Genomic DNA, 25,189 nt, shown 5'->3' with positions numbered 1-25,189 from the left:
GGTAGTAGCCAGTGGTAAAATAGCAATTATATGTAGTATGCATCTTAAGCTACTTAATTAATTAATTGAGTCTTCCAATTCCAACTCTAACCAATCTAGATTCAAGCTAGTATTCCGAAACCAGTCTTCGCCGGTTAAAGGATTCCTCAGTATAGAGCTGACATGGTCGTCATTGATGTAAAATGCGCTTGAGACTGGTGGTTCTCCAGCAGCGTCTAATCGCACAACAGCCTGGTCATCAAAGGCATCAATCCCACCAGCTGAAGATACAGAAACCCTCTGATAAAGCGATTGAAGGACTGCAATCCCTTGTGCGGCCGATTGTATCAAGCCCTTGAGGTGGTTCAAGATATTTGTGCATCGTTCCCAAGAAGTGTCAAATGTTGCTGCTGTGCTATCGACAGAGATCCCAGAACCTAGCCTCGCTGCAAAAAGAGTAGTTGCAGCTGTCAGAGTAACTAGCGTAGGGGCCTTTATTAGTACTAGACGAGGCGAACGAAAGAAGAAGGGGCCCTCACAATATACAACGTACCAGGGCGCAGGCTGCGCGAGGCTGGTTATGTTTGCATGGAGATGCGAAATGATGTCGTGTGACGTGGCGATGCAACGGTTTGAACCATATAGATAAAATTGTTGATCAAAACCCGAGATGCTGGTTGATGTGGAATTCGTCCGTTCCACGGCACACTTCTGAACATACGCGAGAAGGACTGGGCGCAATAATAACAGTCTAGTGTGCAAAAATCTTGACCATCGTAAGTTTAATATCCATGACATTTACGCTTCGAATTCATGGCTTAAATGTTACATACCTCGCGCGCAAGACGTTTACCTGGAGAGCGTTGCAGTCCCGCTGTGTCGCATCAGGCGTGGTTTCACACCCCGATCGTGTTAGCCAAGACGGCAATGCAGCTTCAAACTCGTTCAGGCGCCTATCCAGCTCCACCATGCTAGTAAAATCTAGGTCTGGTAGCTGGCGTTCAGAAGATTTGTTCGTCGATTCCATGCCATCCGGTACATTATAGAACGCCGAAAGTATATCATCCATGATACTAAATAACTTGAGCGTGTAAACGAAGCATCCAATCCTGGGTGTAACCGTTGCTGGCTGGATAGCACTACTAGAACTGTGGTGATTCACTTCTGTCAGATATTCATCGTCTATCAGCTCTGGAAGTTGTACAGTCCATTTATGTGATGTCATGGTAGGACGGCCAAATGTCATAGCCAACACTCTGTCTCAGTGGGGGAGTAATTAGTAACTGTATATATTAATCATGAATGGTTTCTCACCTATCAAGGGTAACACAAATGTGCCAAATTCGCCTTTTCATTTCGGTTTCCAGCCTGGTTGGTGGACAAGTGGAGGACTCATCGTCAATGTGTAGTCCAAGGCCCTGAGCTGCTCTTATAGCGAGTCCAACAGTATTCCAACATCTATGAGCGTGGCTGGTCGATTGAAGATAGAGACTGGTGAGCAAGAGAAACTGCACTAAAGGCAAAGAATCCGCTTCGAGGACATTAAATGATAGGGCTCCTTGCGCTCTCCGAAAGAATTTGCTAGCGCGAGAGCTTCTATCTTGCGGTGGTATGGCTGTAGAAAATGGACAGCCCATGGCGAAAACAAGATTCAACATGGCGTGGAAAATTGAATCTTGTATGTCACTCCCTATCGCTGAATCTACTGGGTTATACGACGAAGTCCATAGCTGCTCATAGGAAGCCATGAAAGTTGGTTGATGAAGGAGGGGATAAAGAGGGTGGACCAGCTGGAAAAAGGTTTGCACAAGGCTGTCAGCAACCCGCCGTTGTGGTAAATCGAAATCAGCTGCATCGATATGTCGAGGTTCTTCCAAGTCGTATCCATGAGATGGCTGACTCAAATGAGCTGGCTCTGGGAGCAGTTCTCCACAGCTCGCAGAGGTTTGCGCGCTTTTTCCAACCCAATTCAGGAAGGCAACAGACGATGAATTGCCATAGTATCCATCTCTAGAATTAGCTGAGAATGGAATAGCAACCATGGCATCCATATTTTGAGAGGCGCGACGCTCTGAAGCAGTAGACCATTGTCGCTTGGGCTTAGCTGTCCTGCGTGTGGAAGTCAAATCCGAGATTACGGATTCAGAACCGGCAGATGTTCTGGAAACACTGTTGACTGGGCTGTCGTTAGGCTGAAGCTTACATTGGTCGAGCTCATTTGGCGTCCTTTGCCCTTTCTGTGCGCTCGAGACGAAATATTAATAAGTTGTCTTACCGCAACAAGCAAGTGAGGGTGTGAGATGAGGAGTCAATGGTGTGTGCATGATTGCGTTTACATACTGAAGCCTCCTTGTGTGCCAATTCGACATCTCTGACCGACATATTCGCCTTGGAAGACTGCTCCTCCAGAGCAGTAATCCGACGCTCCAACTTGGATGCATAGCTAATCATTAAACTGCATTAGTAATAACTCGAAGAATCTCTGGGATGGAGACGGTACCAATAGATCGCTTACCGACTGGGCTTTAATGTATCCTCTTGGAAGTCGCACGAGGCTTTCTTCCTTCTCTTGCAGGGCCCGCACATCGGTCGGACGCCGTCACATCGTGTCTTACGATCACGACATGAATCGCAAGCGAGAGTTACCCTTTTACGCCTTTGCTTGGGCTTTTCAGTCGCAACCTGTGGGTTGGAGGATAATGGATCATCCCGGGCTCCGATTGTAGGGCCGTCCAAAGTGAGCGTTGAATAATATCCATAATCATCTTGCGACATGTTGGACGAAAGACACAATTAGCGAATCTTGTGATGTTCTCTGGAATGCCGGACAAGTCTTTTCGATTCGTGGCCACCTGGGACCGCCAATGACATAGAAAGCTCTGCAGTTCAAAAAGAGATGGAGGGTGAAGTGAGAATTTGGAGAAGAGATGTTTTGTTGCGGAATAATAATATTTGCTTTTAGAAGCTGGCCTAGCGACGGTTCCGAGCTAACCCCAGACTTTCCGGGCACATGAGTACATGTAATGACAAGACGGCTGGACTCCACACGCAACACCCCTACATCGACTGAACACCACCGGCCTCCGCTGCGCAAATCCCGCCGGCAGCAATATGCTGAAGAATTACGCCCTCTTGACGGCCGGCATCGTTGTCGGCGCCGTCCTCATCATCCCTGTACTGCTGATAGCGCCTCCTCTTCTGGCCATTGACAAAGCACGCGAGATCTGGAAGTGCCGCCACTGCCCCAAATCCCACCAGCAGACCTTCCTCTACGAGCTGCAGCCTTGCGGGACGTGGCGCTTTCAGCCCAAGTGCAAGTACTGCGGTAATCCGGTGTGGCAGGGCGATCATTTGGTTGACAAGGACGACGCGGCGGAGAATGTAGTGAAGGAGAATGAGGATGAGGAAGATGCTAAGGCGGCAAAGGAAGGCTCTGTGGTATCGGAGTCGACGACTCTGACTCAGGGCACGGCTGTAGTTGTAGCCGACAAGGAGCTTCACAAGGGGCATGGTGATGTACTTATACCATGATATCAGCGTATGATGCCTCTAGCATTGATACACATGGAAATTTTTACTTGGGGAGGAGCCTGAGAAAAGAATGGACACGTGCTTTAATGGACACGATGACAACTATAAGACAGCTTAGGCTACCCATCATGATGACGAACACGTTCAGCGTGGTTATGCATCGCAGATACATAGCCACTCGTGTGATGCTCTGCACGAGCCCCAATCAGACCCAGTACCACCCTGTCAGCTCTCAAGGCGAAACCTCTTCGAAGCTATGTCCAACCTTGACCGAGTCGTGGTAGAGAGTGACGCCACTGGACCCGTACTTTGTCGCCACGTTCCGGTACTGATTGAGGATGAGGCTGTTCGGGGTCCCGTCCCAATTAAGCTGCGGGTTAAGCGTGCGGTAGTGGACCGTGTAACCATCCCCGCCAACCATCTTCTGCCGCACGCCGTCCTCCCAAATCTGAACGAAGCCGACCGCAGGATCTGTCGAGAACTTAACATGCAGCACAATATCGCGCCACTTGCCAGGAGTTATACCGGCGAGGTGCCTCCAAGCCCAGGACATGTTAAGCTTTAGGAGACTAAGATCTGCGATTCATCTCTGAACTCTGAGAAAAGACGTATAAAGAGTTATAGAACAGGAAATTTGGGTCATGTGCGCTTTGACTAAGGCGTGGTCACCTGAACTTATCTGAAGTGATCTTTTGCCCAAGATTCCGAGCGACAATACTTGTTTCTATGACTCATTGGCTACCTGTCTAGCTTTGGAATGATACCCGATTCGTTTTGCGCTGCACAATGTACCTGATTGGAGTAGTTGTCCCGTGGTTAAGCTAGCTTTGTTCCATCGTTGGTCTCTTCCTTATATTACAAAACAGGTCTGTTTGCTTGACAAACCAGAATGTATTCAGTGTCCAATCTGTCATGGGGCTTGATAGCTCAATGTCGAAGCGCCGGAGTAGTTCTGGAACAAGTTTGGACATTTCGAGCAGAGAAATATTCTTCCCAAGACAAGAGCGCCCTCCTGATCCGAACTGAGAGCCAAAGGGGTCAGTTTCAAGTTGCAATGCGGTTTGCTATTGGAAGAGAGACTCACTGCCAAGAAATTTCTTTGCATGTATTTGGCAGCTTCAGGTGTCGCATCTAACCATCGCTCAGGCCGAAAGTCATCAACATCCTCTCCGTATACTGTTCTTTCTCGGCTAACCACCCACGGGTTTATTCCGACGATTGTGCCAGGTGGGAGCCAGTGTTGTCCGAACTGCGCTCCCTCTTCAGGGACAACTCGTTCTAGCATCTGGCCAACCGCAGGGTGAAGTCGCATAGCCTCCTTCATACACGCCTGGAGGTATGGCATGCGAGATGCTTCACCAAATGTAATTGGTCTAGAAAGACTACCTTCCTTATCCATATTGTCGATCTCCTCACGTAACTTTTCATAGCACCGCTTGTTCTTGCACAAATAATAGAACATTGAGCGCAGTGAAATCGCGGTAGTATCACTTCCAGCAAATCTGTACATATGTAAGTGACTGAGAATAGATGTTCAGAGGGGAGCACCCACACATTTGACGCCGCATGATTCAGCAGGTCTCCGTTTGTCATGACTTCTTCGCTATCACGGACACGCCTGAAGCGATCAAGCAAGTCATGGTTCTGATCATTGGAGGATAGAGATTTGCCCATGGTGCGCTTTTCAAGCTGAGATGCTGCGAATTTGACTATAGAACGCACCGTGTTCAACTTAGCTACTAATGGAACTGCTTGGGCACATGCGGCGATAAAGTTGTTTCCGAGAAGAAACTTGTGAAGAAATGGAACTTGGCCTATTATTGAGTTGTAAACAAGTCGGCCTTCAATGGCATTGATTATGCCGTCAACATCTGTTTCTGTTTCCATGAAACCTTGTCGTGTCGAAAAGGTTAGTGAAGTGATGACATCGAACGCATACCAATGAAGCCATGTACCAAAGTCCACACTTTGGCCTTGTTTTCTGTTGAGTTTACTTATAAGTATCTCGATGCAAATGTCCGTCAATGGCTCTAGCTCTACAAGAGAAGTCATCGAGAATGCGCTGGCCACCGGCCTCTTTAAAGACTTGTGCGCTTTTTCATCTCGGATTGAGAACAGAGTGGGAAATCTGACTCCATGAGGAGTAATCGCATCGAAAACGGAGTAAAACTCGCTCTTTGGAACATACTGTTAATCACTATCATTCATCCTCAAGGTACGTCAAACTCTTATAGATTTACCTTGGGATAAGCATTTCCTATGCCGTAAATCTGTGTTATAAATTCTCCCCGAGAGATAGACACATGATTGGGTCCCACTCTTACAAACGGACCATAAGTATTATGGTACTCCAAGTGTTTGTGCTGCTGCTTTCCCGAGGCGGTGGTGATGACACGGTCGAACGAAAGAATAGACGCCCAGAATGGGCCAGGAATATCTTGCAGGCCTTTACGATACCGAATGCGGAAAAAATAGACGGCAGCTCCGATCAAAGCTAGAAATAAGCCGTACCGTGTTATTGCTTGTAGTATAGGTTCAAGCGCCCGTGAGATTATTTGTCGCACCCACGGCAGACTCGGTGTGAAAACGCTCATCTCGATGTCTTGAATCATGAGAGCTGAGACTCATAAGCGGAAGAATGTGCAACAAGAAAATACCCCCTTGCTTAAGGTCGAAGCATTGCTCCTAATGGCGTGTTCGTGTTGGTAATAAATCAGCTACATTTATTAGATCTCGAAACATTACTGCATTGCATTTGTAGAATAACATCCCAAGTGCTCCGGGGGTATCACGGGGTCGGCAACGGTTGTAAACGGTAGGTCATTTTCCCAGACTAGCTAAACCTCTATCATGATCAGAGATACCCCACATTCTGCATGCATTTGCGAGATCAACGCGGGGTTGGAAAACCTGGGGTCGCGGATCGGTTCTGGCACTACCCGAGGCTGTTATCTCCCCGGTAGCTGAATGTGGAATGGTTCACGAAATGAATTTGTCACAGGCTTTCATAAGGTGGGAAAACATCTTCAATGTACACATCTACCAAGCCCATTGATGTTGATGAGCTTAGCGTAGTATAGTGTTAATGTATGGTAATACATCGAAGACAGAATTCGGGATGATGAAGTTCAAGTGCGGGCAGGTTTGGAAAGCAGTCGGATTAACAAAGTCAACATCATGCCGGGCTACCTAGATGGACCAATGTCTTATTTCCAATAGCTCATCCTGTATATAATATAAGAAGCCAATATCGTCCGAAATACAAAGAGTATTCAATTGCGAGAGAAATTTACGGCCAGTCATTACTTGATGTTCACGGCGCATATACTTCTCATACTTTATAACATGGCCGAGTTTGCAAACATTGAGACTAGGCTCTTCATTAATGGAGAGTTTACACCCTCCATTCGAGGCAAGGTCTTCAAGTTGATCAATCCGGCCACGGACAAGTTGACTGCAGAGATTTATGAAGGTGGGGCGGAAGACGTGGACTTGGCTGTTCAGAGCGCTAAAAATGCGTTTCCTGCATGGGCTCAGGCTGAAGGTATCCCGCTATCCTACCATAGTTTTGGGATATGAAAGCTAATAGAATCATTTGCCAGCTTCCGACCGTCAGTGTATACTACAAAAACTTGCGGATTTGTTAGAACAACATGCTACTAATTTTGCTTATCTCGATGCAATATCTATGGGGAAGCCCTTGTCAACATACATAGATCACACCTTAGCAGTGGCAACAATACGGTGTAAGTCCTTTATCTGCTACGTATTATATATGGAGATGGTTTGTTCTCTAATTTGCTTCCATGATAAGACTTTGCCGGGAAAGCGTATGATGTCCACGGCATCACGTCTCTTGGCTCAAAAGACCACCTCAACATCTCCATACGACAGCCTTACGGAGTTACAGGCGCCATTATCCCTTGGAAGTGAGAAATTCCCCCAAGTGCACTGGAAAGTGAATATTTATAAGTGTGATTAACTGGCGCTGACATATTTGATATAGTGTCCCTCTAGTCATGCTTGCCTTTAAAGTTGCGCCGGCTCTAATGGCTGGCAATACAATGGTCTTGAAATCGTCTGAAAGGGCTCCTCTCAGTCCCCTGTTATTTGCGCGCCTTGCAAAAGAGGCAGGGCTACCACCTGGTGTCCTGAATGTGCTTTCAGGATTTGGAAATCCATGTGGAGACGCTATTGCTCGTCATATGGAAATTCGGAAAATCTCTTTCACTGGCAGCCACGCTACTGGCAAAATTGTCCAACGAGCTGCAGCCGAATCAAATCTGAAGGTATGCACGCTGGAACTCGGGTAAGTCACATTTGGACATTGAATTTGAGGAGTCTGGAGGATCGATACTGATTCATTCCTTCAGAGGGAAGAGTCCTCTGATTGTATTTGAGGATGCAGATCTGGAAAAGGCAGCAGCAGCGGCCGCGTTTAGCATTACGTTCAACTCTGGTCAGATTTGTATGGCGTGTACGAGAGTCTACGTGCATACTAGTGTGGCTAATCGCTTCATTGAACTTTACAAAGCCAACATTTTGAAGATTATGGGAAAGATTGGGGATCCTCTTGAGACTACTACCACTTTTGGACCCCAGGCGGACAGACAACAATACGATAACATTTCGAAGGCACTTCAAAAGGCAGCAGATGATGGCCTTGAATTTATCCTAGGGGGTCGTCCCCTGGAAGGAAAAGGCTGCTTCATTCCGCCGGCTGTTGTATTACATCCGCCAGAGCAAAGCGATATTATGACAAAGGAGTTATTTGGGTAAGACTGTTCTTTTATATCGCTAAAAAAAATGTAACTGACAACACATACTTCAGCGCCATCTCTTGCGTGAGCACTTTTACAAATGAGGAAGATGTATTAGCCAGAGCAAATGATACGGAGTACGGGCTATATGCAAGTGTTTTTACGCGTGACTTGAACAGAGCGATTAGGATCGCAAAGGGATTTGAGGCGGGTGCAGTTGGAGTCAACACTGCTTCACCTTACTATAGTCAAGACTTGCCACTTGGAGGCTATAAAAGCTCCGGAAGTGGAAGAGAACTTGGTCAAGAAGGCCTTGAGTCCTGGACTGAAGTCAAGTCTGTATATATTGATCTGACATGAATGCTTTTGTATAACCTTATTTGATCTTATTTTCTTTTGACTACTCTGGTTGATAGCAAATGGATCTAAGATTGACAGCAACAGTAGACTGCCTCCTACGGTGCTACGGACCTTTTGTAGCCGCATAAGCAGAACGTATATACTTTCTTACGGAGTACCGCAAACATTTTCCTTCTTGTTGAAATGTCGAATGGTCATACTGGCATGATATCGAAGTAAATAAGAATATTCTGTTCATATAAAATGTTCCGATCAATGGGGCTAAATTGGACGGCAGCTAAATAAAAGCCTGTCCATACTATTGGTGTTGTAGACACATCTATTTCCTTTCTACAAGATGTACCAATAATTTTGCACCGACTGGCGCGGCATTGAACGTGTCATACTGAACCATATCCTCCATCTTCATTGAAGAATCAAGACGAACATTGAACCTCCGGAAAAATGATGCGGTTAGTATGCGAAGTTCCATTTCGGCGAGACTTACAAGTAGCGGGTCAGTGCATGCTCCTCAGAATATAGTCGGTAAGAACTTACTTTAATCCAATGCATTTTCGAGGCCCTAAGGAAAAGGGGGTGAATGCCTCCTTTAGTGGTGTAAGATCATCTACCAACCATCTTTCGGGAATAAATTTGTCTGCTTGAGGAAAGACATCTTCACAACGGTGGGTGGTATAATTTTGGGTACCAACAATTGTCTAGAGCACCGATTAGCTGATAGATAACATGACTCTGATTTGGCGACATTCGTACTCCTTTGGGTATAGGAATATTGGCAACAGTGGTGTTTTCTATTGCTGTACGGGGCAATATAGCAATTGTTGATGGATAGAGCCTCATTGTTTCATATATAACAGCATTGAGGTACGGCAGCTTATTACAAGTCTGTCGCTGAGCATTAGCACCACAACCGAGACATGTTTTGCAGTAAGATGATCCATACGAGGTAGTCAGAAATAGTTGACGCATCTGGAAAAGATTTATCCAATTCTTCTTGTAGCCGTCGAATGATATCTGGCTGCTGAGCCATAGCCCAAACAAGATAAACAAAGGTGTTGGCAGTTGTGCCGCTACCTCCAAACCTATAGGCCTTTAAGTCAGTCAAGGAGGCATCATATCAAGATGAAACAACACCAACATTCCACTCATGCATTCCTCTGCAAGGATGGAGTCTGTGAGTAAAGGACGTGACTTCTCATCTCCAGTCTCCAGAACACGGCTTAGAAATGCTGTTTTAGTCCCATTAGCCCTACATGAGTTCACAATGCCTATCGCCATCTGGGTGTGACTGGTTAGCAGCTAATCGAGCAAACGCAAGTTAGGATTCCATGCCTTTTTCCACGCACGGACTTTACGAAAGTAGGACCCTATGTATCCTGGAACGTAAATACCCCAATTCTCAAGCAGTGGAACAAACTCTTTCTGGTATACTCGTTAGTAAGTATAATGCAAATGGAATACAAGAAACTAACATAAATGTAGATAAGCTTCCATGCGCGCATGTATTGCATTACCTCGCTTTCCACCCCTGTCTTGACGGTTCCTGGGTCAACATCAAACATGAGGTGATCTATGTATGTGATGGTTAGCATGCAACAAATGTAACTAAATCGTGGTTGATCATGATGTAACATACAGACAGTGTCAAATCCAAGCATGTGCGTCCAGCGGAAGATGTCAACTGCTGAATCACTGATGGACGCAATTTTGGCCCATTGGTCGAGGACAGTATATATCTTTGACGCTACCTTTGGCTCAAAATCTTGCATTGCTGTTTGAGAGAATCCACGAGAGAACAGTTTCCGTCGCTGGGAGTGGGCCTCCGGATCACTATTTGAGAATTTAGAGTCAATTCATCATCATTTATACGGGCTTGGCGTGAAATAATACGTGAAACTCAGTAGATGCTCTTCGTGGTAAATTCTTTTTGCTCGCTTGCGACTGGTTAGGCTAGCTTCTGGCATCACGTTCTATGCCGTTCGAAAAGAGCTCACATAAAATTCTCCTTCTTTGACGAATGCTTTCGACGTATAAATATCGCGTAATGCTGAAGGATCACTGAAGGACAGCATGTTGGGCCCAATACGAACGACCGGGCCTATGAAGGCTTAGCAAACACTTCAAAATCTCGAGCGCCTGTAAAAATGATAGTCTAATACCGTAATGAATGTGCGCTTCATGGATCTTATGCGCCTTGCGCCCATAAAAGTTTTGCACCCGTGCCCAAGCACCAGAAACCTTTGCCAATAAGGGTCCCGGAAATCGTCGCAGAGGGTGAAAAAATAGGTTGTATATAACGCAAAAGAGAGTATGACTGCATAGTGAGATGGCAATCATAGATGCAAGAGCCGCGGTTTGTGTTGCTACTGGAATGGACTGAAAGGAAATGACCGCCATTTTGATCGGAGATGACATTTTCCTATTGTAAATCGAGCTGCACAGCTGCGTCACGTTACAGCAAATCACTTCGAGCGATGAAGATGTGAGCATTGGTATATTGAACAGAATTAATCGACCTTATCTGTCTAGTCATACACTTTGATACCAAGGTTCAACTCAGCGGCATGGGGCAATCTGATGCCACTATGTCGGGATGGAACCTCGGATCTTCAGGCAAGGCAGTTAGCCTTCATAGACCCAAATGCACCGCACTGCCGGAGCTCACCTACAGATGTGGGCCTGTCGGCAAGTTAGTTCACATCTCCCCGAGATGTATGAATTCCGATATTCTAGTAGCATGGTTCAGCACTCGTAAAGCAGCAGTTTTACAAATGCGAAGGAAATACCGCAGCCGAAATCTTTGGATCCCTCTCGAGGAAAAGCGTAATACTCCGCGAACTAAGATTTCCATTACAGGATGTCCTTCAAGCATGCACTTTTTCCCCCTCCGATGTTCCGTGAAGCTAGGCAAGGACCAATGTCCGCTGTGTTCTTCTTTCGGCCTGGGTCCCGGGTCCCAGAATATGGGTGATAACATAGTCATACCTACTATTCTTGCTGTCCGCACATGCTGATCAGGTCGAAAGCACATTTTGTTTGTACATTTATGTAGATTTGCGACACGCCTGAACATCTCTTTGTTATAAAAAATTTCATGACCTACTTGCCTTTGCACAGTTCTTGCGGTAATTCAAGACACTTCAATCTCTACGCGCTTGCGGCAAAGAAAGCTGGTTGATCCAGAAAAGCGATATACGACTCGTGAACAAGATGACTACAACTCCAGCCAACCAAAACAACGTTGATAATGATGAATCGGCTCTGAAAGATTATCTCCAGAGTCTGTCCAAGATGAATGCAACCCCTTTGTGGACGGCCATGGACAAGATGGTGCCACCATATCCGAAGCCAAGAGCGGCCCCTACAGCCTGGGCGTATTCAGTGATGCGGCCAGCTTTAATGCATGCAGCCTCGATAGTTGGAGCTGAAGAGGCTGAACGACGAGTTCTGGTGTTAGTAAACGAGGCTATGGCTGCGCCCTACACAACAGACACCATTTATGCTGGGCTGCAGATCGTTCTGCCGGGAGAGACTGCTCCTGCGCACCGTCATCGCGCTTTCGCCCTGCGATTCATCATCGAAGGAACCGGTGGCTTCACCGCTATAGAAGGAGAGAGAATCGATATGCACAGAGGAGATGTCGTCTTAACACCCAGTTGGCAGTGGCACGACCATGGGAATGAAGGAAGCGATCCTGTCATATGGCTTGATGGCCTTGACTTGCCATTGTGGCAGCATATTCCCATCAATTTTGTCGATCAATATACTGAGCCACGTTATCCAAGTCAGCCAGCTCCGGACAGTGCTGCAAGGATACCATGGAAAATTGTTGCTGAGGCGCTTGACGAACAAAGGATTCCACACGCCATATATCAGTATCATCTTCCCGACGGATCACACCTTTCTAAAACAATCTCCGCGCAGGCTGAGCGAGTCGAGGCAGGCCATACAACTAGAACATCTTGCAAAGTGCTATCTTATATCTACCATGTATATAGTGGACAAGGTTTCTCTATGATCAAAACACCCAATGAGGCGACGGCGAAGAGGCTTGATTGGACTGAGAAGGATACGTTTGCTGTTCCTGCTTGGAGTGAAGTCTCTCACACTTGTACTATGGATTCTGGGGCTGTTTATCTTTTTGCACTTAATGATAGGCCGATGATTGAATCGTTGACCTTTTTAAATAAGCCATAAGTAACTTGAGCTAGCTAAATCGGAAATATCAACATGCACCCGCCTGTGTCAGAGAAGCATCTCGTGTTAGGTCCCTTATAACTAACATATGACATGACAGCCAAATTTATCTTAATTTCGCATCCAAGGTATGTCTCATCCAACTCGGTTGACAGTCCGCAAACAATGCCGCTTGAGGTTGCCACTGTTCAAGCCTGTTGTAAATTAGCACTTCTTTTCATCCTGCCTGACGACATAGCAACTTACCCTCCATTGACCAACGAGGTTCGTACCATTATCTTCAAACCTTGATGATGCATTGGTATAGTCCACAGGGTACAACCACATTGGCGACAGAAGACTTTCTGCTTTTCGAAGCCACTTTGTGTTTGGCTAATGATCCAGACGGCCTGAGCATTCTGGGGATCTTTGACAGTGATCTTGCTCACGTCGTATTTGGCGACCTATAAAGATAAGCAATTGAATCTGATTTAACGGGGCCCTGACATGACATACAAGTTGATATGGTCCACCAGAATTCTTTGCGCAGTCGAGACAGTAACAACTGAATACTTTTTCAGGCTCACCTTCAATGTCAAACGTTATTGAGTCGCAGAGACATGAGCCGTGATAGATTACGGGGACCATTGTAGTTTTCACCGTTGCCGATACACTTGTGCTTAGAAGCATACTCTGAGGCACATTGCGTTCCAACGGGTGATGTAAATTACTTATATATTCAGATCTCTGTAGGCTTATCTCACCAATAGTGGGGGGTTTTCCATGCCTCTTCATTGTCAGAACCCCCAATTTCGGGATGACTACCGAATATACGGACCGTGTCCATGTAAATGATTCGATTGCGATTGTAAGTTAAGTGCAGTCCTAACTACGGCCCATACAAAACTCCCAGCTGCTTATGCCCAAACCATTTTATTCCGCACGCTGCCAAGATGCTCAATTGACACTTTGACGACATCGCCATTTTTCAGATAACGAGGTTCCGGCTTCATCCCCATGCCTACTCCAGCAGGAGTGCCTGTCATAATGACTGTGCCCTGTTCCAAGGTCGTGCCTTGGCTCACGAAGCTGATTATCTCTTTGACGCCAAAGAGGAGGTCATTAGTTGAACTGTCCTGTCTTAGCTCCTCGTTTACCCATGTTTGAAGGCGCAGATTGCTGGCATCACCAACAAGCTTCGGGGAGACAATCATGGGTCCCAAAGGCGCGTATTTATCGAAGCCTTTGCTAAAGCACCACTGAGGGACGCCACCAGCATATTCAGGATCGCGCTGCCAAGTCCTTGCTGACACATCGTTGGATACCACGTATCCCGCTACATATTCCAGAGCATCTTCCTTGTCGATATCTTTGCCCGTTTTGGCTATCACAATTGAGAGCTCTCCTTCATAGTCGCATTGATTATCCTGCGCTAATTTCGGTATAGGTATTTCTTCGGTGCTTGAGGCAACACAGTTGGAGGGCTTGATGAAAATTGACGGATATGGAGGTGGTTTCCGACCCCCTTCTTTGACTTTTTAAGATGTCAGTAGTGAATGGCTAAGATGTATTTTACATGTTCACTTACTATGTGTAATGTAGTTCAGTCCCACGCATTTTATAATGGGTACATCCTCGGGCCTTAATACTGGTAGAACTCGTCTTACTTTGCGTAAAGCTCCGGCTTTCGATGCAAAATTGAAAAGCGAGCTACCGTCTAAGACACGTGCAAAAAGCTCTCCATTCTCTAAAAGCCTCGACAAGTCGTCTACGTTCTCAATCTGTGGGTCTCCATACAATTTGTTGCCGTCGATGTCTTCAAAGCGAATTAACCTTAGAAATGACATGTTGTATAATTCGGGATGTAATTTATTTGCGGTTGTGTTTCTTCTGAAAATGGCAGAATAGGGTAGGTTTATAATCACTGCTGGCACATGCTGAATTCAGTCACCTATTGGAATTCTTCATGTAATAAAAGGCTCTACCCAGTAAATTTGCATTGCAACACCAAGGCTTTTCGCAACATAGAATATACAATAGTTGTGTGAGAGCAGATCACTCCGGAACCCATTCCGTTCTAAAAAAGACTTCCACGGGTCGCGTTTCCGAACTCTGCTTTCGGGATCAGTACCGGCGGGGAAAGCTCGGAGTAGGTCAGAGTTCGGGTTGTTCTGCATGTTGTTCCGCGACATTGAACCGAAGCAGCCGACGTTGTCTCTGCCGAAGATCCAGAATGGAATTCCCACAGAGTAATCCTTATGTATATACCAAACTGGTAAGTGAATGTTAACTATAAGTTCAGAGAAAGCACATCTAGTGGTTGCCTCTAAGTACACTCCAACTTGCTCGCAGATAGTAAGTCAAATTAAGGAAACCCTTATATAAGAGGACTTGATCACTAGATTAATCTGGCTTGCTTTAAAACAAGAGGCAACGCATACTCTTACAATAGAATAGAGCACCGACCTACTATTCTGTCCTTAATTAACTACGATTTGACTAATTATGCGAAAGACAATTGGTCTTAGATGCAAAAACTACTGAACCGTTTAATAGTTTGCACTGGGAACAAATCGAAAGCTTATCAATACGCAGCACTTCCATGTATAATCATATCTTCTTATAAGTCAACCCTACCAAGAACCGGCTACTCGTGACGACTGTGCTCTTCGTTCAACCAATGCCGCCTAGTAGATTAATGCAATCATTGTGCTCACAATTTAGGCTCATTACCATGCTCTGGTCTTTCTTTGGTATAGTTGCTGCTATAAGAGTCTTAGAAATCCCTTCTGGGCCATTGTGCATATTAAAGAGACTAATATGTGATCTAAGGATCTCTTGTGCTCGGATAAAGTTGTGAATCCGGGGATAGCTCCGGTCGCCATTTGGTCTAAGCAAGGTAGCATGGCTAAATAACCCTTGACTCATCTCCGCTTCATGCATTATGGGGATTATATATGGAACGGATACGGCTCATCTTCAAAACTCCGTGCAAGCAAGAACGGAGAGATTTCCTTCCTACTCTTGAGTAGTAGGCGCATATGTTGATGATTGGTCAAATAGTGTTACGAAAGAATTATGGTAGGAGAGTCTTAAAAGCATGAAAAAGCCCACCTTTCCTCTGTTCACCTGCGTCTTCCCTTACGTTACATAAATCTCTATCTCAAACCTTTTGAATCGTTGAGACAAGGTCAATATGTTATTTGCAAGCACGCTTTTGGTGTTTCTTAATGCGTTGTCTATCACGGCCATGGCAACGGGGAAACATGATACGCAACCTATGCCACCACAAGACGACCCATGGTACACAGCACCATACAACTATGAATACAAACAGCCAGGTACAATTTTGCGCATTCGTGCTGCACCTGGAAACTTGTCTAGTGTGATGACGAACGCAACGGCCGCCTTCAACATTCTCTACCGCACCACAGACAGTCGTTATCTTCCGTCTTGGGCTGTTACTACACTATTCATCCCCAAACATCCAAAGGATGTGCTACTCTCTTACCAGATTCCATACGACTCTGTTGACCTCACCTTCAGTCCATCCTACCAGTTATATCAAGATCCTCCATCTGACATTAGTCGTGCCCTTGGCCTCGGTTGGTATGTCAACGTACCAGACTACGAGGGACCCTTGGGCTCTTTTACAGCTGGAGTCATGTCTGGTCATGCCACCCTTGATTCTATCCGAGCTGTGAAAGCCGCAGCATTTGGCCTTACTGCCAATGCTAAGTACGCCATGTGGGGATACTCAGGCGGTGCCTTGGCAAGTGAATGGGCTGCAGAACTCCAACTTCAATATGCACCAGAACTGAAATTTAGTGGCGCTGCATTGGGTGGCCTTACACCAAATGTCACATCTGTTATGTTGGCAGTTTCAGGAAAGCCGGCTGCCGGATTGGTCCCTCTTGCAATGCTGGGCCTGACAAGTCAATTTCCCGAGGCTGAGAGATATTTGCTTTCCAGACTCAAGAAGCAAGGTGCGTTCAATAGGGACGGATTTCTGAAAGCACGAAACTACTCCAGTGTGCAAGCTGTCGCTGCGTTCGCCAATCAAGACATAGCGGACTATTTTATTGGTGGCTTTTCGGATATCACGGCGCCGCCAATTAAGTCTGTTACAACAAGTGACGGCCAGATGGGATACCATGGCGTTCCCCAGATGCCCCTGTATGTCTACAAGGCGGTGCACGACGAAGTGAGCCCTACTGTTGATACAGATTCTTTGGTCAGCAAGTACTGCAAGATCAATGTGGCGATTACTTATGTTCGAAACCCTCTGGGTGGGCATTTTGATGAATGGACAGCAGGTGTGCCTGGAGCTATGGACTTTCTCCAAGCTATTTTAACAGGAACCTACGACAACACTGGGTGCAAGATCATGGAAATTGCATCAAGTTCTGGCTAAGCAGGTGCCGATGTTCAAGCGGTCCGTACTTCATAGGCTGATTAGTGAGGGGTGAGCCTTAACGCAGTCTGGAATCTCAATTTTTTTTTAACAATGCCAATTGTGATCGCACATGTAACAAGGCACTGCATCGATTCACAGTGAATACTACAGTAGATAGTCGACATTAATCTCAGTCTCTGCCTTCTGATTTCGTTCACAGTTGATACTTAACATTAAAAGTGAATAATTTTTACCTCATCTGAATGGGAGCATTCGTATTTAATGTGGGTAATAATGCTCCTCGCAAAGCTAGCTTATTCCAGTTTGACGGGAAATTATTCACTTTGACATTATGTTGATCGCACTTAAAACGACGTAGCAAAGGTTAATGTAACACCGCTGCTCATGGTAATGTTGATATCATATGCGGAACAATGGCATGCGCAGCAGCCCGATGTCTCGCCAGGTCAAACTCTCATCAAGTAGCTTAGTAGAAAATGTCTCTGGAGATATAGGTATCGATTCTATGATTTCAGGATATTTTGTTAGATGGTGAACCAGGGCATCCACGGCATTGTTTACTAGTATTATGCACAGCAGTCGATGGTCACGAGTCTCAAATACACTGTTGCCGTTTACATCAAAAAGCGTATGTGGAGAGGGCGGGGCGAATATGCATCAGCGCTTGTTTCAGGGCTGTGAAATCTCGTATACCGCGAGGACGACATCAGAGACAATTTTTCAGCCGTCTTCTTAGGACGATACCTTTCTTATACTATGACAATTGCAGTGGTTTTAGTGGGTAGCCTTGTAAATCAGGGAGATGCAATAGAATAGTGAATTCCTAGATGGGTGCTATTGCTATACAATCAAGTTCACATATTGGAGAATTATGCTGATTGAGCAATGGATTTCTAGCTTGGGCTAACAATTTGTTAGTCAACACTCCAAGCATTTGACAGCCGGAAAATATGACGATGCGTAGCCATAGGAAGAAGAGGGGAAAGATGTTGGGAATAGGGAGCCATAGAGCTCCTGCGCTGTTCATTACTCGATATAGAGTTGTCATTGCTGATTAACAGCAACGTTTTACTAGCTGCACGAATCCAATTGTGGCAACTTGAGAATATTATTGAATCGTGGAATTTTAAGCTTGTACAATATAACACTGGCAGAGCTAAGTGTATAAGAAGATATAAAAAAAAGGTTGTTTATATATAGTCTTCTTTCCAGTACATGTTCTTCCAAGCTGATTTCTCCATATGTAGCAATTTACCAATCAACCTGGCCATATGGACGCTGCGGAGTTGACAGGGAGGCATTGCCGTGGCCAGTCAGCTTATCAGCATCTGACAGCATCTCGCTGTACCAAATTTCTTGATCTAACAAGAACTCTCTGGCCGTTTTGTCATCACTGGCATCCAATGGTTCTTCTCCTCTCCCAATTTGGCCCATCTGCGTACCCGCCAAACGAAATCCCATGCCAATATCCTCAAGCATCTTAACTGGCTTAATAGCACTGAGAATGCGGCCACTGAACAGATCATTTGCAAATCTTGGTTCCTGTGCTGCTGGCCGGCCGATACCGATGCCATCTACCACATCCATCGCTCTCACCATAGCAGCTGCGCTTCTCAACCCACCTGTCACAAAGACCTTCGTTCGTCTAGGAACTGGACCCAAAGCAGGTACTATGCGATCGACGAATTCAAGAAAAAATGCTTCTCTTTTGCGTGAGCTCTCGCGGTCCCAATGCATGCCCAAATCATGCCAATTGCCGCCGCTCAGCTCAATATAATCGAGGCCGACGTTATCACCATCGAGTATGGCACACATCTCTCGCGCCTCTTCGGGTGTAAGCCCTCCCTCCTGAAACTCGACGCTATTCAGCTTGATGCTCAATATAAAGTCCTTTGGAATTGCAGTATTGCTCCGAACTCCTTTAGCAATGTTAATTATAATTTGCATGCGATTAGATATGGTACCGCCGTAAGAATCAGTGCGCTTGTTCATACGTTGCGAGAGGAATTGTGCCAGAAGATAGCCGTGCGCAGCGTTTAATTGCATGCCGTCAAAACCGGCTGCATAGAGGTATTCAGCTCCATGGACAAAGCTAGCAACGACGTGGTCAATATCTTCTTGAGTTGCTGCCCGGGGCTTGGCATAAAATTCTCCAAGGGGACCTTTAGATGGGGCTAGAACCAGATGTCGAGTTAGTTGGCCGCTCATTAGCTACTCCAAGTTCCAGTCAACAACAACAGGAGATGCTTACGAAGCTGAATACCACTGGGGGAGATTGCGTCTTGGCGTACATGAGCAAATAACTGGCTTCCCGGATGAGCAAGCTGTCCAATTACAAGAGCACCATTCGCTTTTCCAGCGGTTGCTAGCTCTTTAAACCCTTCAAATCGAGAGCCAGTAAAAGAATCTTGAAGTGTAATGATCATATCGCCAACAGAATCTACCTGGTCATATTCCAAATCGATGTTACCGGTGGCAATGATGCCGAATGTATTTTTACCTTCACCCCATCAATATATAATATTAACAATGTTAGCTCTTCTCATATAATCTTAATAGGGTTGGGAAGAAAGTAAGATGATTGAGGAGATTTATGCGTACCGCCGATAAAGCTCAATTATTTCTTTAGTTGGTATACCACGCCCTGCAATGTCTTTGACAGTCCACGTTGCCAGTCCCTCAGTCATGGCAGACTTCACAAGGCGATTCTTGACAACTCTTCCAGAGGGATAAAGAACCAACGGCTGGTTTAGTGGCGAAACATCGACGGGAGTAGCAGGCCAGCGGTTTGAAGACATGATGTCAATCTTGGAGTTGATAGAATGTGGCCTCGAAGTAGTATAGTGAATAAGTTTTCAAATCGGATACTGATTCTATTTCTTCTTTTCATTGATTATATTGTCTCCTTTATATACTTACATAATGCTCACTTATACATCTCATTCGCACCCCATCTCACCCATCAAAAATACCACTTTCCTGCTTCTTGGACCCACAAGAGTGCAAGGGCTCGAACCCTTTGTCAAAGAAACAGGCCTCAATGGAACAATCCCAACACAATCAAGTTGGACCCTTGTGCCTAGAGTGTAAAGAACGAACGGGCCGTCCTTGCTTCTGCTCTCCTATTGCCCTTAGACGACCTGTATATCTAGATATGTACTTGGCGTAAACAGTAAAACAATAGATCAATTAAAGACGACCATGTTACTTAGCCTTTGATAATTAATTAGTGATTTTTATTGTTGAATTTATCTCTGATGTTCTGCTTTTATTTTCTCATTATATATGCGCGCTTGTTTTCTTGCCTCTCCCTTTGAGAACGAGCTTGGCACAGCATCCCACTATATACCGACCCTAGACATAAGTCACAGTGTGTAGTATAGCATCTAAATTACGCTATAGGTACTTTGCCGTTGTTTAGAATGCTTACTTAAATAAAAGCATCACAATCAAATTTCTACTTTTGGTTAAATGCATCTCAACTGCACGCTCTTCTCCATTATTATCTTATAGAGCTATGTCTTGCGATCCCATGTCTTGCTAATGGCTTTGTAATATTGAGAAGCTCACCTTGGGTAATAGAATTACCGTCACAAGAGTTAGTTTCCTAATGCAGATGCTCACGCTTGATAGTTGCTGGATTGACTACATAGTGTTCTTTACTATAGCGATCGTGAAAAAGAAAGTCAACGCGTGAATACATGCACGCCAGTTGCTCTTCAGCCACTTGCTTGAACTGCAATGAAGATGTAAATTTCGGTGGTATTATTAATCCCAGAGCTATTACAAATGCATATGTATGTTTAGTTTCGGAAGATTTATTTGCTCCTCTAGATAACGATTCCAATAATGGATTTTACAATTACCCAGCTGTTGTCCTGGCAGCAGTGTTGTTTCAAATCTATCATTATGACTAGATGGTCTATCTGTAAGTCTCAAATGGATGAAAATAAACCTCCCCACTCATTTACACACAACTAGCCAGCCAAGCAGGCTAATATACAGCGAAGGGTAATAGCATATAGATACTACAAACTGAACGATAGCTGCAAACGAAAGCAGCGGGGAAGACTGGTATTAGTTGTAAAAATTCGATAGTTTCTTACTCTTAATTTATCTTGGAAAAGACTGTTTAGCCTCGCGGATTTGCCTAATTACATAACTCTAGTAGCGTAACAGCAGTGATATTCAGTATACAATAGATTACTTTCAATGTCACTTTCTAAGAGCTTTCAAACACACAGTGTCCTCTCTGGCCTTATAATTACATGTATTTCTAAGCAAGGGTGCAGACAGATTCACAGCGGTGAAATCCAAAATTCATCGTTCCAACAGGGAAGTCGCGGGTGGGTGGAAAGGAGCATGAGATAGAGAGAAATACTGTTTACCTACGTCACTTCTCACATAAAGCCGTAATTGGAAGGTAAACCGGGATGTAGAATAGCTGCACTACAAAACCTGAAATACCAGGCTTGAAAGGTATTGATCTATATAAGATGGAGACTCCCAGAAGAGAATGAAATGCGAAGTCTATTATCAGCAGCACCTCAAGACAACAACATTTCACCAAGATATTGGCCCATTCCTACAAACGACCAAGTCAACAAAGATTATTATACGATGTATGCTATTCTAGCAACCATCACCCCTAAGGCCGGGTCTTTGCAGAAAGTGAGTATCCAGCTCCTTACACATGTCGCTAATTAATGGCTGTATAATAATGCATTCATGGCTATGTAACAATGCTAAGTTTCTTTAGGTCACCGATCTTGTCAGGGCTATCGGGAAGTACGCAGAAGACCATGAACCAGAATGCGTTGAATTTCGGCTCTGCATGGAAGTGGACCCGGAGGGAATTGAAGCAATCCATACCATAGAGAAGTAAGTTGTGTACACATCAGATGGAATCACAGGGTATAACTTATGAAAATTCCAGATTCAATACCCTTAGTGGCCTACGCACCCATCAAACTACGCCTGCATTGGCTGATTTCTACAAGATTACCGCTGATCAAGACCTTTTGGAGAAAGAAACTGTAGTAAGGATTGTGAAGGGTGTGTATGGATATCATGTCTAACACAGTGTTCCGATATGAGCATCAAGAGTATCTATCATGATTCGCTGCTAAAGATGTAAGTGAAGAAGAGGAGGTTGATCAATAGTATAGTATGTACATCAATATATTATATTACTGATCGTTTCAATTACCTGCTCCACCAATCCCTATATCATGACACACACTGGTTCCAATACCCCCGAAGAGTGGACAGAAAACCACTTGGCTATCATGAACGATGTAAGGGCTGGAAGTATGCTACTAGACACTGCCGAAACTTGTGGGCTGGTCATAGCATTGGTAATAAAATCGTAGACCTAGTTGGAAGTGTTTATCACTAGTTTTGGTCTCCCACAGGTACAAGAAAAACATGAACACCACGAGGCTTCAGTTAGGCAAAACACTCATCTTTACTTCACTAGCTACTAGGCATGTCTTAGTCTTGCCATGGTACAAGCCAGCTAGACTTACACGACTTCAGCGCGCTCAGTTATTTTAGCTGCTAGGCTCGCTCGCGGTCCCAAAAGACCATACCAAACCACCTCCAGCAGTCAAGTGCACTCCTCGCCTGCTCGTAATATTGTTGGTTTGCGCTGTCTGACGGAGGTGCCTTTACTAGGTCACACCCCACCTACATGTTTCGTGCCCCCAAAGCGCATCACTCCAAGCCAAGGGTTCGGTGCTCGTACTCGTTTCCACTCCGAGGTGGGTGGTAGCCATGTGGATGGCCGACTGTTGGCTGCCATTCGAAGAAGAAGGCGTTGTAAAACGGCGACTTCCCTTGAACATGTCAAAGAGACCAGAGCTTGCGGATATGCGGCCGCTAAGGACTTCCCACTGACATAAATGGTCCAGAAAACAGCTGTCTGAATCGAGCGTTCTCTTCATCTTCTTGGCGATCTCCTTGAGCTCGGGGGCGTAATGAGTATCGCAGAAGTGCCAGCGTACGGGGGAGCCATTGTCCTCCGGGCCTTGCTCGCTCATCTGGCAATCTGCCAGCGATAGAAGCAGCTGGCCTAGGAAATGGTCCATATCCGAGATCTGTTCTAGTTCCCATGTGTGAAGCAGCGAAAAGTCTGTTCTGGCGAACTGGGGATAGTCGAGGGGTCGAGAGTATTTTCCGCCGTGGATATACACAAGGAGTTGGCGGCGTAAGATTACTTATGCGATCCGGCCATGTTCGGTCCGACTTAGACAAGGCTGAGGAGGAAGATGAGCATTTTCTTTCGCTGCATCCAGCTCATGTGCAAAATATCGAAAAATAGAAGTAGACGGAGGGATTGACAAAGAATTAGGCGAGCCGGGTTACATGGCTCAGGGCCACTACAGTGTCTGCATCGAGCATCGGCACCCATGGTGCGTTAACGACACGCAAGTGAGCTCTATGGTCTAGCACTGCTTCGTTGACTGCGCGCTGAAACTCTTCATGGCTACTCCTTTCAAGTTGCGATGTTTGTGCTAGTAAGGCAGCGTCCCAAGTTGCCGGCCCGACAATGTTGCTGGCGACGTGCAGGAGCACGGCTGCCTTGGCAGAGAGAAAAGCATGAAGCGATGCTGGCGATGCAGGCGATGCACGAATGACGGAGGCAAGGTCGCTAAAGGAGTCGAATGCGGATAAAATCCTGATGAGAACATCGCTATTGAGGGACTCTAACGTACGAGTACGCAGCAGAGCGTGCTTACTCATAATGATGCTTGGTTAACATTGAAGACATGAGCAGCGAGTGTTGGACACTCACCTAGATCATCTCATACGGCATCTCTGAAGGTGTTGTATGAAGTAACGCCCCGCCATTGAGAGCAGATTTTAAGGTACCGCTAGGGTGTGGTTGGTTGTGCCAAGCGATCGAAACTGAATTTAAGGCATGGATGCCCTGGTTGGTGTAATTTCCAGTCCTTAAACTGCCTCTGCTGGTAGCGGGGTTGACCTTCACACCAACCTGGCCGCCGTTGGTATCGCAGCTATGTAGAGCAGCGGCCTTTTTGCTCAAGCGTGGACCTTGCACCACCATCAACGGTATTTGCAATGTCGTCAAACGTAACACTTGCGGTATCATTGCCTACGAGCATTGCCATGACCCAAGTACAACCCTTCGTCGTGACCTGCCACTACGCAGTTGTCGGCATCAGGCCAGGGCATGGTGTAGAATTGCAGGTTACCCGGTTGCAAGCCGTAGAAGCGCAGATATCAAGCAACACAGGCTATTTCCTTGAGCGAAATGTTTTGCGGCGTCGCCCCGGTTTCATTGTAGCAGATGCGATTAGCAGGCTCCTGCTGAACCCAGAACGCGATGTTGTGCTGGCCAGAACGATAGTGCGGACGGCGGTAAATAAGAAGAACATCATCTTGCGGATTTCGTGTGGGCAACCACAGTATTCAGTGGGATGCTGCTGGAGAGCGAGGGTGAAAGTGTGCTGTAGGATAATGTGCGATTGGATTGGGATCGTGCCTACCACATTTATAGAACAGCTCAGTGCAGCCCACAGCTCGCAAAGGGCCTCCATTTCCGTGATTTCACTGTTCGTAGACATGCACCAAATACTGTACATGTACTATCGCGCATCATTATTGTATTGCAGATACTAACGAAGCCAACGGTTACCCAGGCGCTCAGTCAAGCGACCAAGAGTTCCTTTCTGACCGTAATTCATGGGAGCTCTCGCAGATTTCAGCACCCCATGAAGGCAATTGGGGCGACTACTAGGAATCAAAGACGATCCTACAGCAGTTGTACTATGATGCGGCGGATAACGCGCTTGGGAGTGGCCAGACTACATGTATTTACCTCGTCGAAGGCAACATCAACCAAGACCAACCAGTAAGAACAAGAAAACAAAACCTTGGATGTAAGTGCTGGTTAATAAAAGTGACGAGAGGCCTTCTTGGGCACCAAAGCGCGGTATATTAA

The 25,189-nt window shown here is 45.7% G+C and overlaps 13 protein-coding genes across 13 annotated transcripts; 4 read left to right on the top strand and 9 right to left on the bottom strand.

Moving 5' to 3' along the window:
• Positions 1-39: 39 nt before the first annotated feature.
• V8C40DRAFT_259098 (transcription factor domain-containing protein) lies at positions 40-2,895 on the bottom strand. The gene is made up of 6 exons (XM_083218877.1): positions 2,495-2,895; positions 2,320-2,422; positions 1,294-2,216; positions 813-1,235; positions 519-745; positions 40-458 (listed from the first exon to the last, which is right to left on the bottom strand). Exons 1-6 carry the CDS (start codon positions 2,752-2,754, stop codon positions 58-60), a joined length of 2,337 nt encoding a protein of 778 aa, XP_083067220.1. The 5' UTR covers positions 2,755-2,895; the 3' UTR covers positions 40-57.
• A 139-nt stretch (positions 2,896-3,034) lies between these two features.
• Positions 3,035-3,781, bottom strand: V8C40DRAFT_259097 (uncharacterized protein; the record flags this gene model as incomplete). Its single annotated transcript, XM_083218876.1, has 1 exon — positions 3,035-3,781. The coding sequence occupies exon 1, from the start codon at positions 3,487-3,489 to the stop codon at positions 3,037-3,039; it is 453 nt and encodes a 150-aa protein (XP_083067219.1). The 5' UTR covers positions 3,490-3,781.
• V8C40DRAFT_259095 (uncharacterized protein) lies at positions 3,634-4,154 on the bottom strand. Its single transcript, XM_083218875.1, has one exon. The coding sequence runs from the start codon at positions 4,061-4,063 to the stop codon at positions 3,743-3,745; it is 321 nt and encodes a 106-aa protein (XP_083067218.1). The 5' UTR covers positions 4,064-4,154; the 3' UTR covers positions 3,634-3,742.
• Positions 4,155-4,197: 43 nt separating this feature from the next.
• V8C40DRAFT_284712 (cytochrome P450) lies at positions 4,198-6,104 on the bottom strand (the record flags this gene model as incomplete). Its single annotated transcript, XM_083222205.1, has 4 exons — positions 4,198-4,532; positions 4,595-5,012; positions 5,063-5,685; positions 5,751-6,104. The coding sequence occupies 4 exons, from the start codon at positions 6,102-6,104 to the stop codon at positions 4,332-4,334; spliced, it is 1,596 nt and encodes a 531-aa protein (XP_083067217.1). The 3' UTR covers positions 4,198-4,331.
• A 751-nt stretch (positions 6,105-6,855) lies between these two features.
• V8C40DRAFT_284709 (aldehyde dehydrogenase) lies at positions 6,856-8,630 on the top strand (the record flags this gene model as incomplete). Its single annotated transcript, XM_083222204.1, has 6 exons — positions 6,856-7,054; positions 7,113-7,256; positions 7,325-7,439; positions 7,517-7,819; positions 7,884-8,285; positions 8,342-8,630. 6 exons carry the CDS (start codon positions 6,856-6,858, stop codon positions 8,628-8,630), a joined length of 1,452 nt encoding a protein of 483 aa, XP_083067216.1.
• Positions 8,631-8,949: 319 nt separating this feature from the next.
• On the bottom strand, positions 8,950-10,399 carry V8C40DRAFT_284708 (cytochrome P450; the record flags this gene model as incomplete). The annotated part of the gene is made up of 8 exons (XM_083222203.1): positions 8,950-9,112; positions 9,168-9,328; positions 9,384-9,515; positions 9,574-9,712; positions 9,769-9,908; positions 9,981-10,052; positions 10,145-10,200; positions 10,267-10,399. The coding sequence occupies 8 exons, from the start codon at positions 10,397-10,399 to the stop codon at positions 8,950-8,952; spliced, it is 996 nt and encodes a 331-aa protein (XP_083067215.1).
• Positions 10,400-11,636: 1,237 nt separating this feature from the next.
• On the top strand, positions 11,637-12,827 carry V8C40DRAFT_284705 (cupin domain-containing protein; the record flags this gene model as incomplete). Its single annotated transcript, XM_083222202.1, has 1 exon — positions 11,637-12,827. The coding sequence occupies exon 1, from the start codon at positions 11,841-11,843 to the stop codon at positions 12,825-12,827; it is 987 nt and encodes a 328-aa protein (XP_083067214.1). The 5' UTR covers positions 11,637-11,840.
• Positions 12,828-12,933: 106 nt separating this feature from the next.
• V8C40DRAFT_284703 (GFA family protein) lies at positions 12,934-13,474 on the bottom strand (the record flags this gene model as incomplete). Its single annotated transcript, XM_083222201.1, has 3 exons — positions 13,323-13,474; positions 13,074-13,270; positions 12,934-13,021 (listed from the first exon to the last, which is right to left on the bottom strand). The coding sequence occupies exons 1-3, from the start codon at positions 13,452-13,454 to the stop codon at positions 12,934-12,936; spliced, it is 417 nt and encodes a 138-aa protein (XP_083067213.1). The 5' UTR covers positions 13,455-13,474.
• Positions 13,475-13,683: 209 nt separating this feature from the next.
• On the bottom strand, positions 13,684-14,653 carry V8C40DRAFT_284701 (fumarylacetoacetate hydrolase family protein; the record flags this gene model as incomplete). Its single annotated transcript, XM_083222200.1, has 2 exons — positions 13,684-14,340; positions 14,395-14,653. 2 exons carry the CDS (start codon positions 14,651-14,653, stop codon positions 13,724-13,726), a joined length of 876 nt encoding a protein of 291 aa, XP_083067212.1. The 3' UTR covers positions 13,684-13,723.
• A 1,403-nt stretch (positions 14,654-16,056) lies between these two features.
• Positions 16,057-17,220, top strand: V8C40DRAFT_284699 (secretory lipase-domain-containing protein; the record flags this gene model as incomplete). Its single annotated transcript, XM_083222199.1, has 1 exon — positions 16,057-17,220. One exon carries the CDS (start codon positions 16,057-16,059, stop codon positions 17,218-17,220), a length of 1,164 nt encoding a protein of 387 aa, XP_083067211.1.
• A 1,254-nt stretch (positions 17,221-18,474) lies between these two features.
• V8C40DRAFT_278558 (uncharacterized protein) lies at positions 18,475-20,021 on the bottom strand (the record flags this gene model as incomplete). Its single annotated transcript, XM_083221079.1, has 3 exons — positions 18,475-19,397; positions 19,475-19,723; positions 19,862-20,021. The coding sequence occupies 3 exons, from the start codon at positions 20,019-20,021 to the stop codon at positions 18,475-18,477; spliced, it is 1,332 nt and encodes a 443-aa protein (XP_083067210.1).
• A 1,822-nt stretch (positions 20,022-21,843) lies between these two features.
• Positions 21,844-22,375, top strand: V8C40DRAFT_284697 (putative quinol monooxygenase; the record flags this gene model as incomplete). The annotated part of the gene is made up of 3 exons (XM_083222198.1): positions 21,844-21,894; positions 21,983-22,104; positions 22,160-22,375. 3 exons carry the CDS (start codon positions 21,844-21,846, stop codon positions 22,299-22,301), a joined length of 315 nt encoding a protein of 104 aa, XP_083067209.1. The 3' UTR covers positions 22,302-22,375.
• A 299-nt stretch (positions 22,376-22,674) lies between these two features.
• V8C40DRAFT_284695 (uncharacterized protein) lies at positions 22,675-23,967 on the bottom strand (the record flags this gene model as incomplete). The annotated part of the gene is made up of 3 exons (XM_083222197.1): positions 22,675-22,877; positions 22,916-23,440; positions 23,652-23,967. 3 exons carry the CDS (start codon positions 23,965-23,967, stop codon positions 22,783-22,785), a joined length of 936 nt encoding a protein of 311 aa, XP_083067208.1. The 3' UTR covers positions 22,675-22,782.
• Positions 23,968-25,189: the final 1,222 nt, after the last annotated feature.

This window comes from Trichoderma camerunense, assembly GCF_050948025.1.
Source record: "Trichoderma camerunense strain CBS 138272 chromosome Unknown V8C40scaffold_32, whole genome shotgun sequence".
Classification (NCBI taxonomy): Eukaryota; Fungi; Ascomycota; class Sordariomycetes; order Hypocreales; family Hypocreaceae; genus Trichoderma; species Trichoderma camerunense.
The sequence above is the reverse complement of the archived record's forward strand: the minus strand, read 5'-3'. Positions and strand labels throughout refer to the sequence as shown.

Bases quoted from the DNA above. Each gene is read 5' to 3' on its own strand.
- V8C40DRAFT_259098 (XM_083218877.1), bottom strand. From the start codon at position 2,754: ATGTCGCAAGATGATTATGGATATTATTCAACGCTCACTTTGGACGGC. The intron at 2,423-2,494 runs GTAAGCGATCTA...TTTAATGATTAG, and splicing joins GATACATTAAAGCCCAGTCG to CTATGCATCCAAGTTGGAGC. The intron at 1,236-1,293 runs GTGAGAAACCAT...CCACTGAGACAG, and splicing joins ATTTGTGTTACCCTTGATAG to AGTGTTGGCTATGACATTTG.
- V8C40DRAFT_259095 (XM_083218875.1), bottom strand. From the start codon at position 4,063: ATGTCCTGGGCTTGGAGGCACCTCGCCGGTATAACTCCTGGCAAGTGG.